Below are 13,033 nucleotides of genomic sequence, written 5' to 3' on the forward strand. Positions count from 1 at the left end.
TTAATCTCTAGTTCTTTTACGTTTTTGACAAAATCTTAAAATAATGTGGTCATATATTACGGATTATTAATTTGACAGTTATTCTTCTATACGGATTCTCTCGTGATACCTTGACGACATTAATATACAGCATATTTTTCAAGCATACTTAAAGCATTAAAGCTGATTTTTTTTCAACATTTCCCTCAAATACTCCAAAAACTCTAGCAATTTGCTAATGTGATTTAGACTATAAAAAAGTGAGATTTAAATAATGAGCTCGCCTTCCTTGCTATATTTAGTTCTAGATCTAAATTGTTAGACAATGCAAAGCGTCTCTGTATTCACCTAAAGGAGCCAGTCCAAAGATTCAATTTGGTGGTGAACGGCCCGTGCATTTTCAAAATAAAAGCCCCACAGTGTACGTTGATAAAAGTGTAATGATGTGGCTGGAGCGACGATTAAATTAGGCTGAGGCCTGTAAATTACATAGTATTAATTAATTAATTAATTAATACATAAATAAATACATACATGGGAAATGGGTTAATGTACAATATGACATATAAATATCACATGAAATACTTAAAAATTTAATGTGAGCATTACATGAGCTCCTCATGTATGGCTAAGACCAGTTTTCCCTGAGTTCAATTTGGACTGATAGTCTGATAACCTGTTGAATGTGAAGAGCCTGCTATCCGCGTTAGAGCAACGATAAGGTATGTACCTGTAATATAAAGACATATATTTACACTTTAGTCGCCATGTTTGGACGTTGTTTAATGCACACGGACGTGCCCTTAAATTCGCAATAATGTGATTTTCCGTATAGTATGGTTGTATGGAAATGTTCCTTATCCTAAGCGTGCTAGGATAAAAAAAAAATATATATGTATGTATGTGTATATATATATATATATATATATAAATATATATATATATATATATATATATATATATATATATATATATAATGTGTGTGTGTGTGGCTAGTTTTAGTAATAATAGCACTAGTATTTCTTTTAGACGTATCAAACTGGAAACTATATCGAAACCCGTTCAAATATTTACACTACTTTGACTTCATTATTATTTGTGCAGGTCTGATTTTTAATCACCTACAGTAACACAGATTATCTGTGACTGTGACGTACCGAAATATAAATATTAACGAGCGATGTCTGTATGCAGTAGTTCAATTTTTAAGTTAATAGGACGTAGTGCGCGTGCGCGATAATGAAGGCCCTCGCGGGCACGAGCCTCCTCCCACGCGCCTGGATCGTCTGTACGTTTTAGCGCATGCGCCTGAGAATTTATGTCAAGGCACAAAAGTGGCGCTCTACCGTCTCCAGCTCTACTCCGGTAAGAAATTCACACGCGTTTTGATGCTATAGCGCGCTTTATTGGCCAAAGTTTTGCACAGCTGTCTCTGAGCTATAGCTCGCCCATTAGAAATAATTAGAATCTCCTGCGTTGTTCTCTTGTTTAATTTAAAGGGAGAAATAGGGGCAGGCAGTTTTTACCTCGCCTGAGATTTTCTCCCTCTCTCCGCCGTGGTGGAGGCTGAAGTTGGCTCCTTATTCTCCAGCTTCTTGTTGGAATTGTCAGTTCCACTTTAAACAGTGCAGCATTTACATTCTGGCGCCTGAAGTTGGCCCCGTATTTGCGAGGTCCTTATTCGAATTTACCATTCCACCTTAAATGGTGCAGATAAAACTGCTGGAAAATTTAAGGTGGAACGGAAAATTCGAATAAGGAGCCAACTTCAGCCTCATCTGCTGCCTCTGCTCCGCGTATTGTTTCGCTCGCTCTCTAATGGCGGACATGAGGCAGTGCTACTCTCTGAGAGGCCAGTCTGTGTCCTCTTAGCAAATCCTTTAGTTACTTTTCCAGGTAGTTCTTTTTTAAAAATAGTACAATGTCTGCTTGACCCAATATAGCTCAGAATGGTTGGTCTTTTAGTTTATTTAATGTATCCAGGCGTTTATAGTTGATGCCCTGAAATGTAGAGCGCCCCCGCCGGTAGCCACGGGTATGTGCTTCTGATTGCCCGGGGTAAAAGCTTTGGGGTAACTTTCCAATTTAACGTTCACTCACGAGTAAGGACATCACAAACTTAGTTTGAAGTCGTGAATAATGTCCAATAAGTCGAGCGTCAGTGCTGTTATGGTTTTGTACCATTTGATTAATAAGGCACTACTGTGGCCTGAGTAGCATGAAAAGTGTTTAAATTGGTAGAATTTATACAAATTCAAGCACTTGGTCTTCCTGCCTCGTGGTTTTTGTTTATAGATTTGACCATTTACGACAATTTGGGAATAACTTGCGACATTTCTGTTTTATTTTCTCTGTAATAACAATGGCGCAGTCTGGTTGCTCTCCTCCCTCGGTTCGACGCTAATCCAATGGCTGCATGCGCAAAAGAGGCCAGGGGTGGGAGCACGCTGAACTCTCACACGTTCCCTGCTTTTTTGCCCTTAAACTGTGCTCTTCCTTAATCTTATGAATTTAGGTTAAATCTGCGCTTTTCAGTTTTTGCAGTGCGGATTAAGTTGGCCCCAAGTTCAGAATGAAGTGTGTGTTAAAGTGGTGGACAAAAGTGAGGAGTCTGTGGTCCAGTTTGAAATCTATAAAATCTCGATTCATGTCAAGCACAAAGCTGCTGAACTTACTACGAGTCCATACAACCTCTGTTATGTGACATGGTTCTAGGGGTGGGCAGTTTGTGATTGGTATCATTATATTCATATATAAGTTCAGCACTTGACAAACACATGAGCTGCTTGTTAAAAACTCTCCTTATTTAAATACATTTTTTGTCCAGCATTATGAAACGTAAATAAGAATCACTGTAAATTTATTTGGTTTTATTCCAAATAGTGTTTAGTGGTTATTTTTGAATGGTATCAAATTATGTCATGAAATATCATGAAAATGTCTTTAAAGATTCCCTGTGAATACGGTAACAAGTTTGGGGTATGGACAGATTTTGTGTTGGAGATATGTAATTACACGAAATGTATGGAAGAATATTTTGTTAAGTAGGCTGTGCTGTGTTCCCAGCAAGTAAATCTGATGATAGAGGGCACCATTTCCTGTGGAGTGTTAAAAGAAACGTGATCAGAATGTGGTGATGGAAATGTCTTCTATGTTACAGAATTAGATTTATGTCAACAAGAGCAAAGAGAAACTAGGCAAGCCTAGTTTTGCCAAACTGCCATTAACCATAGAGCCATTGTCACAGAGGTGTTTCTGGCATTTCAAAAACAGAAAAGCCCAAAATACATACCCTCATCATTGGAAGGTTTGGAGAAGCCAAAGACGTTCATATCAATGTCTTTGTTTACATGTGGTTTTTGTGATTGTGTTGTACAGAAAACATGGAGGGCAGGACTAATACATGCAGAAGATACTTTAGTTCATAATATATAACACCAGCATCAGTGTTTTTCTTTTTCATTTTATTAAAAAAATAAATACCAGATGATGTACCACCAAACAACAAAGGCCAAGAACATTTTGTTGATTTTAAGAATTACAAATACTTATTTATTCAATGTAAATGGTTAGAATAAACACATGAAATTGAATGTGGCTCTGCGGTGGTATATGGAGTTTTATAAACACACTAACGCCACAAATGGCGCTTTTCCTCTGCATGGAACCTACACAACTCGGCACGGCTATTTTGCTTTTCCACTGGCCAAATCTGGTACCTGGTCCTTGGAACCAGGTACGTTTTCAGTCCCAACACACTCGGGGGTCCCAATAGTGTAGAGTAGGTACTAAATGTTGACATGTAAACCTTGCAGAGCGCTGATTGGCCAGAGAGAAATGTATCGCTCACCACGAAATGCAGAGCTCATTCAAATCCAGCACAAACCGCCGCTTGTAGAATCTAAGTTACAGCAGCTTTCACATTTATTTTTATCTGACTCAATGGCAGCTTGTAACTTTACCTTGAGGTGTTTTGAAGAGGTTTATATGCTCCTTGGGCTGATGGCCGCCAGATTTCCAGTGAGAGCTGAAAGTGCAACAAGTAAAACTTCTCTGTGAAAACTGGGATGCAGAGCCGTCCGTCCAAAACACAAAAACAACATGCGAATACACAACGAGTGAACAGTGCCTAGATTTATATCCTGCTGCTGTTGTGGTTTTCTAAACCAGCAATTCCTGTTAGAGACGGGGTTTTGCAGGGAACCCTGCCAATGGAAAAGCGCCAAGCTTTAAGCGTGCAGAGTCGTGTAGAGCCAGGCCCATGTGGTGGAAAAGCACCAAAAATGTCTCCCCACCAATGACAAACACTCATGTGAAATAAGACAAATTCAGCAGTCCTCCTCTCTCGGAGATATAATACATGTGTAAATGTTGCAGAGCTCTGAGTGTCCTGCTGAGCTTGTGAACTAATGAACACTGAGTCGAGGCTCTGGCCAACGTGCATGGTGTCGCACCAAACACAGCCCCATTAATACACACAAACTGAGCATATTCCTGGCTTATTTTCTATTATTCAGCCACAGTTCGCGCTGAAGAACCTACTGTTCTTTGTCTAGTTGGGAACAAATTTTTCTGGTTTGTGAACCAGTTTGTCGGTGGAAACGCGCTGAATGGTTCCAAATTTGGTTCACAAACTGGAATGTGAAATATGGCTGAACTAAAAACAGATGGTGTAGTAGCGCCACCTTAATTTGTCTCTGTGAAATATGGCTGAACAGTTCTTATATGTTTTAGGAAATGGACAGCTGTGTTGGATCACAATATAAAACAATCGACTTGTAACATGGCGTAAACTGCAAGAAAATTAAACTAAATAACTTTCAGTGCTTTACAGATCAGCAGATATTTTATTTTATACTCAGTAATGAGTGGTCTTTCAATTTTAACAACCAACCATATGTACTGTGGCTTTAAGGATTGTGATGCATTTTCCATCACGCTTTCTCATATTTTGTGCCATTTAGAGTTTGTTTATACACTTCCCTTTGGATGAACCAAAAAGAAAAGATTGATTTGTTAAATTTTAGTTCTGGTTTGTTTAGCATTCACACCTGACAAATTTACAGTCAAAATTTACTGACAAAAGCGCTTTACAAGATTGATGTAATCCTGGGGGTATTTTTACCAAGTGGAGCCACAACAAAAAATTGTAAAATGGGTAACGGAATCATAACAGCAACTGAAATTCCTCAGCTGCACAAAACAAAGGTACGCCGCTGTTTTCAGTGTAGACTGTTGTCTTGTGATTTCACTTGCTTTGTTTGGATGCATTTGGTTTTTATTGTGTTCATACTTTAAAGGAACACTGCGTAATATTTTTACCTTAAATTTGTAGCTTCAAATTCATTGTGATGCTTCACTGAATTATAATAGGGAGAATAGAGCATCTGTCATTGATTCTCTGGGCCCAGCACTACAGAAAATACACTGTAACTATTGGAGGAGGGTAGGAAACTAGCCTCACCTCCCAATTGCTTTGAGTACAGTGCTGTAAATATTTTACTCTAGGGGAGCCCAAGGAGCAAAGAAAAACAATATCTTACTTAATGTTCCTTTAAATGAACAGCATCAGAATTCATTTAGAAACAGGCCAAGACCCACCCGAACAGGTGTTCTATCTGCTTGTTTGAGGCACACCATAATTCACAAGTGCTCAAGCTTTAACAAAAGAGCAGTCGGACCAGGGTCTGTTTTTAATGATCCTAAACTGACAAGTATAAACAAACCCTTAATGCTCACTTATGCTCAGCTTTAAATACAGTTACAGATAGGCACTCAATCTTCTGGACATTAATTCATTTAATTAATGAATTTAGTTAATTTCATTAATATTTGTCTTTTCGTTAGTATTAGTCTTTGAAACGGTAAGTGCAGTGTAGCCCATACTCCATCCACAGACGGCAGTGTTTAATGGCCTCACACCTCATCACGTTTACACCCCTGCATTTCTTTGCCACTTTTGTAGTAATAACTTTTACGTTATCAAACCCTTCCGCTACTGTGGCCATGTTTATTGTTGTTTTTAGAAATATTTGACTCTGAACTGCCCTCTAGTGGATGTATTTCTTAACAAACACTCCAACGTAAAGGACACAAGTATATGATTAGTGTTGGTTACAACATTTGGAATAGATGTATTCATTTACGTACATAAAGGGAGTGTAAATTATAATTTAGAGATGCTCAGCCTCATGTTTCTATAAGAGTAACACATACTGCAATTATTTGTTAAATCTTTGAAGCCTAGATATTTCTCTGTAAAGTGAAATGAAAATTTTCTGGATGCCTACTATTCACTCCCATGTTCATGGGAGTCCATGTCCAAATGTTGACCAAGGGAAAAAAAAATCTGACCAATATTTATTGATATTTTTCTTTACATTTTCAAAGTAGGGCTCAGTAGGGATGGGCAGTATCCATATTTTTCATACCATCTTAAAATATTAACACAATATACAGTAATACTCTGGGGTGGAGGTTGCACCGTCGGGCTGTGTAAGCCTCATGAATGAATAGTTTTTGGCACTGTACAGTTAAGCTCAGCACAGCCCGACTGCACACAGATACATGTTTCTGAGAGCAAATTTCACTGACCAGTAGGGCTGGCCAATATGGCCCTAAAATATACTGATATTTCAGGGTATTTTGGTGATAAAGATATTCTTGGCGATAATTAACACAACACTGAATTATACTTTTATTAATTTCAGGAACACAATATTACAACAAAAATGTTATATTAATTTGATTAAATTAAATATATTCTTACATAACACCATGGTTTATTGTGCATCGGATATTTTGTAACCAAACCACCTCCACATGACCCAAGTCACTCCACTTTTGGAGCAGATTTCTTAACCTTAGATCCACTTTCCACCGTACCTTACTGTGCCTAAACAACTCATGTAAGGAACGTATGCTGTATTATGGGTAACTGCATGACGTCATTGTGTAAACAAGTCCGAATATATTGATTTTTTTTTTAGCGTTTTCAAAATTAGGATGATATTATCACAAACAATACAATATGGTACAGCCCTACCGGCCTGTACTGGAGGAACAGATAAGTTAAAAATCTTGCAAAATAAGACGCATGTTTAGAAGCATAGCTAGCCAGCTAACAGGCACTTGTGGATAAGCACTCCACAGTAGATTATTTACCAGCTAACTTGAGTTCAAATCGCACATATTTGGAGGATAACTTCTCATACCTGTGAAGTGTCTTCGGCTTTCTTCTCTCTTTTAACCCAAACTGTGGTGGGCTACTGGGCATGTGTATTTCCGTCAACTTGTGGGTGCAGCATTTTTGGCTGAGACTGTTGTAACAGTAACAATAACTGTAAAATGGCATGAAATGCATGCTATGTGAAACTGGTTATTTAGCTTAAAGTACAGCTCTTTTTTTCTATTGCCTAGAAGTTCATAGTTGTTAGCAGGCAAACAACACAGCAACACATGCTCAGTTTGTTTAAACATTTACAAATGTTTTACCCTTACAGCCTTTGTATTACAGTGAACGTTTGTGCTGATTAATCAGTAATTATTTGATAAATTCACATGTATGATCAACATTTTTGAGTTCTTTTTTTTGTTTTGACCACCCCATTTCCAGTCCAATGCTCATATTCCGTTTCTAAGTCTGTAATACCCTGGCAGGAGATGTATCTCCTTTTTAGCCAGACTGAGTCCACAGACCTTCTTCAGTGCTTCTTAAGTCTCAAGCCTTTAAGTTGGACATAAGTCATTGCTTATGCTCCACCAGTATGTAGATAAACGGGCCTTCGGTTATTGGGTCAGGAAAGGGTAAGTGGAGTCTGTGGAGTCTGTGGAGTCTAAGGCATCAGCCTCGCTGTCAGGATCCTGACAGTTGCATCCTGACTGGCTATCTACCACCTTGTACATGGTCCTTTTACTTGTGAGAAAACAATGCCCCTTTCACACATGGATGTTCCAGAGTTTCTCCTGCACACAAGTGCTGTGCGCCACGCCCAACTACCGCTGCAAGAGTACGCCTGAGGCAGAAAATCTCCAGTTGTGACCTGCATGTGTGAACGACTGTTCCGGGACATCTCCGGACCTAATACTCCAGAGTTTCTCGAGAAATTCTTTGGTGTGCATGTGTGAAAAGGGTATAAATTGCTAAACGTACGCTTAACATCTATGCAGTCGGTGACTACCTAGGCAGCTCACTAGGTTTTGGGACAGACCTACTGTGTGAGAGTAACAGTATAATATAGTCTGACTGATTAATTTATCAGCTTATTATATATTGGAATTTTATCATGAACTTACATTTTAGTTTTCTAGTTAGAGCATTTTGCATTAAATTGCATCTGTGTTAATAATATTTTATAAAGTCTCTCCCTTGGTACTCTTATTACCATGGTAACCACAGTGCTGTTGTCTTATGCAATTGATATTTAACATGAGTGTTGCCAAAGAAACTGTGATATTATTCGAATGTAAAAAGTCCATTCATGTCAGAATAAGGAGTCCAGAAAATGGAGCCTGTTGGTTGAAATTCTTGGCAATAATTAGACTGTTAGCAGAAATTCAGCACTGGATGCCAAATGAAATGGCTGATGCTGAATTGAAGCTTTAGGAAGTTTGCAGGTGATTTTTTTTTCTAACTTGAATTTTATACTTTCTTTTAAGTTTTCTTTTCTTCTTTTTCCTCCCGTATAAAAGTATTGTACAAACTATCACATTATGTACATTTTTTTAGTTGCTATCTTCATTTCTGCCAGTAGGTGGTTATCTAAGTGATGGATGGAGAGTTGGAACCGAGGGCAGATGCAGAGGAGGCCTTAAGGAAGGAGGAGGAGCAGCCCTTGGAAACTATGCCCTCAACAGATCTATCCTCACATGAACAGCAGCAAGGTGGAGATGGTGTCATGACAACAGACTTGCCCAAAGCTCCAGAGGATAATGATGATGATGTTGTGCTGGTAGAGGGGCCTTCTGAAAACTCTCTGGGGGAAATACAGCCCCAAACCCCATCCGACACCCCCACACCTGTCGAGGCCCTTGATGCTGCTGAAACCACAGACTGCATGGAGTCAGCTACCACAGCAACAGCATCCTCAAACGCAACCACTCCTCCCTCCTCTGCTGCTGCTACTTCTGCGGCAGATGTAACCACAGCGCTGAATACCCAGAGCGAGCCCATTGTTATAGACGATGAGGAAGATTCTGAGCACAGAGGATCTTCCTCGCTGGTGGCCAGTCAGGCCAGGAGTGCCTTGAGTAGTACGGAACCTGACTCAGAAATCAAAATTGCCAGCGTTACCACATTAGGTGTGACATGTTCATCAGAGGTTGCCATATCAACCTCAATGGACACATCAGTAGCCTCTTGTGCCCAAGAGGGTATGAGCCTCAAAATCACAAGTGTAACCTCACTGAAGGGGGATGGTGAAGCAGGCCCTGGCATGGAAGAGTTGGAGGCAACAGAAAATGGTTTACAGATCAGTAGTGCATTCAGTCTGAACCCAGAGGCTCAGCAGAGCCAAGGATCAGCCAGCAGACCATCACCCACATTCAACCCAGGACGTGTTAGCTCAGCCACACAGCCAGTTCAGAATGGAGAGACAGGAACCCACCAGAGATCTGGTAATGTATATACATAGTTTACTTAATTCTCTGTCTACTGTGTTAACACACAGGTTTATCTTGCTTTTTAATGAAATGTAATTACATACATACAAAGCCCCTAAAAGGAAGGGGGTGGGTTGGAGGATCATGGATTTAGCATTCCCTCAGCAGTGTTTTGCCCATATGTACACAAACAGATGCAGGTTTATCAGCATGGGCAAATACTAGCATTCATGCACATCCAAGTTTATATTCTTGTCTTTGTGGAGCTTGCTATTTCTATTGATTTGTGCACGTTTGACTCAAAATGCAACTCTGGAAAGAAACCTTTTTTTTAATGTAAAGAACCAAGTGTTTTGATGTGATAAAAATCAGCAGTGCTTCTGGGAGTGTATGCTCCAACAAGGTCAATTTTGTTTTTTTTTGTACCATCATCTTAATAACATTAAGTCCTCACAAACACAATAAAATGTTCAAACACATGCAAAATTATGACCAAACAGGATCATGACGTTAACACTTTTTGAGACGTTTAGGCTAATTTTTCTATAAAGATGCTTCTAGAGTTAGACAATAATTCAATATCATTATATTTTGATAGAAAATGTTTTAATGTTTTTTTTTAATGCTGTGACTCTGGCTTTAGAGATTTTCTCAAGCACAGTGTTTCTGAAATGGATTTCACACTTCGTAAATGTTAAAATGCGACTCACCTGGTCACCTTAGTTAGGGTGTCAAAATGTCTCTAATTCCTGTGCACATCCTTTCAAATTAAAAGTCCTCTGTATGACATTTAATACAATTCTGAAGCTGAATTTTTAAAACATAAAATGCTGACCACTGTGATTACCAACTCCAAGCACTGTGTTGGTTTCACCAACATAATCCATTTTAGATTTTCATCCATCGTCTGCATGTGCCCGCCCATCCTCGTTTCTACTGATGCTTTCATATCAGAGTCCATTGCAGCAAAACTTGAAATGGTTTGAAATATCTTCTTTTAACACTGGACAGTGTCGTTAACATACAGGCATTCTTGTAGTCTGTCAGAATCGATGCAGTGTTCTACACGGTTGAAAAACACAGAGGTAGTGTTGTTATTATGCCCCAAACTCAAAATAATCTACCAGAAGATATGAGGGCAGTAAATGATTTAGGCATTTAAAATAGACTAAAACTCATCTCTTTTGTTTAGCATTTAATTAGTTTTATGCATCATTTCATTTATCTTTTATTGAAAGATAATTTAATTATAATTTATCTACTCTGGAACCTCTTATTTTTGCCTTGTATTTATTTATATTTATGCTTTATATAAGGGCACTTCATTTATGGATTTGTGCAGTGGCACTGCGCTCCTTCACTAAACATACGCTAAATGTTTTGGGGAGATACACCATAGGTAAATGTCGGGACACTGTTTATATTTCATCAGCATCTCTTCCTCTTAATCCATTTCAGGGTTGCATATAGGGCTGCAACTAATGATTATTTTGATAATCGATTAATCTGTCGATTATTTTTTCGATTAATCAATTATTAATCGGATAAAAAGGAAGACAAGCCAAATTTGGTTTCCTGTCTGTTGCTAGCATATTCACGATACCATCAGTGAGAACAGCTGCTTGCTGTAGTGTGCAGATCTTCTTCAAAACATAGTCAGCAATGCTGGGCTGTTTTTATCTGAGGTGAGAGAGAAAGTGTAGATATGAACATACATCTTTTTTTAAGTTAATAGCTACTGATCTAAAATGCAGGCAACAATGCAGGCAAATTGAAATTACATAAATGGATATTGGGTGATGCTACCAAGTGCTGAGAATAAAAGGGAAATTCATCTAACACATATGATCAGATATGGTTAAGATATTTAAGATTTTAGAGAACTAATGTTGTAATTGTATAAGGTACACACAACCTACTATTTATTAAAAATTAGCGTTTACATGAAGAATTAACCCAATTGTTACATTAATTTTATTAATGCAAAGGCTTGTTCGCTAAACGCGAGTGTAATATCAATGTACTAAGAAAAACAAATGTTGTTTAACTACTCTAGCAGGCTCTAGTAACATTGCGTGAGAGAAAAAGTAGAATTAACTTACTATACTTAATCTCTTTCACACATAGCTCCAACAGGCTTCCTTTTCAGATGCTCATGCAGTGATGTTGTGCTGCTGTGTCATGCGAGATCAGCTGTGCACATTTTGCACCTAACGCTGTTCTTTGAAGGCTTTAATGTAAAGTGTTCCCATACGTTTGTTGACTTGAGTCATACATTTTTCTCTCTGCTGTTACCACCTCTGACATTTTTTCAAACTGTACCTATGTGTACAATAACTTGGACCCAACTAACCGATTATTAAATTAGTTGCAAACTATTTTAACACTCGATTTTAATCGATTTAATCAATTAGTTGTTGCAGCCCTAGTTGCGTACCCCTTACTTTTAATACATTAATTTAAGGTATACCCATGTGTGAACAAACACCTCTATATATGTGCATGCACATTTAATTTTTATAGAAAAGCATGAAAGAATTTGTGGCACAGCCATGTGCAAGCTTGAAGTTCCCAACCTTCAGCTTGTTATAAAACCCTTCAGGCACTGGGCAGTACAGACACAGTCTCTGGAGTTAGAGTACAGTTCAGTACATTTTTGAGTGTTTTAAATACCCAGAATAACATCCAATATCATTACTGACTTTAAAAGTATTCCTGTGGCTAGCTGCTATCAGATCCTTGTACAGATGTTCCACCATCTAGTTAAATCCTTACTGCAGCAAAGGGGCACAACCACCTTCATTTCAGGAGAAATGTTAAATGAGCAGATATCCCCACACTTTTGGTATACCTTTACAAAATAATAAATGAATGTATGTGATGTCACCTGATTCTATTTTAAATTTAGCCTTGCTCCTTATTATTGGACCTAATTAATTATATAATGTCATGATGAATATATTTTGTAATGTGAACTTGGTTATCTTAAATTTTCTCTCTTACAAGAAATTGACAAATTTTTAACTTCTTTAATAATAATGATTACAAACCATAATTTAATTTTTCTAATTTTCTTAGATTCATGGATCTCTCAGTCAGCATCTTTTCCTCGTAATCAGAAACAGCCTGGTGTAGACTCTCCCTCACCTGCAGCTTCTCTTCCCAAACCTCCTGGTCAGTCCTCCTCAGGGTCCCAACAACCTACACGAACCATGAAGGTCACTTGTGCAAACTGTAAGAAGCCTTTGAAGAAAGGCCAAACAGCCTATCAGCGCAAAGGCTCCTCACACCTGTTCTGTTCCACCACCTGCCTCTCTGCCTTCTCCCACAAGCCCACACCCAAGAAGAGCTGCACCATGTGCAAGAAGTAAGAATCTGAAAAGTGAAGTTGTGTTTGAATATATTCTGTCAAGCGAGTTCTTTGATAAAACATGCTAAGTTTCTTTTGTCTTTA

At 38.4% G+C, this 13,033-nt stretch overlaps 1 protein-coding gene across 4 annotated transcripts in view; it reads left to right on the forward strand.

Moving 5' to 3' along the window:
• Nucleotides 1-640: 640 nt before the first annotated feature.
• The window catches only part of zmym2 (zinc finger, MYM-type 2), a 28,397-nt gene continuing 16,004 nt past the window's right edge, over nucleotides 641-13,033 (forward strand). For 2 of the 4 annotated variants that reach the window (XM_066686541.1, XM_066686545.1), the window contains exons 1-3: nucleotides 1,268-1,344; nucleotides 8,730-9,594; nucleotides 12,658-12,946. In XM_066686541.1, the coding sequence (XP_066542638.1) occupies nucleotides 8,748-9,594; nucleotides 12,658-12,946 (1,136 nt within the window). In that variant the 5' untranslated portion in view covers nucleotides 1,268-1,344; nucleotides 8,730-8,747. Of the gene's footprint in view, nucleotides 702-1,245; nucleotides 1,345-8,729; nucleotides 9,595-12,657; nucleotides 12,947-13,033 lie in introns of those variants that run through there. The other 2 variants (XM_066686543.1, XM_066686544.1) reach the window with 2 other exon arrangements.

The sequence above is a fragment of the Hoplias malabaricus genome, chromosome 12 (genome assembly GCF_029633855.1).
Source record: "Hoplias malabaricus isolate fHopMal1 chromosome 12, fHopMal1.hap1, whole genome shotgun sequence".
NCBI lineage: Eukaryota > Metazoa > Chordata > Actinopteri > Characiformes > Erythrinidae > Hoplias > Hoplias malabaricus.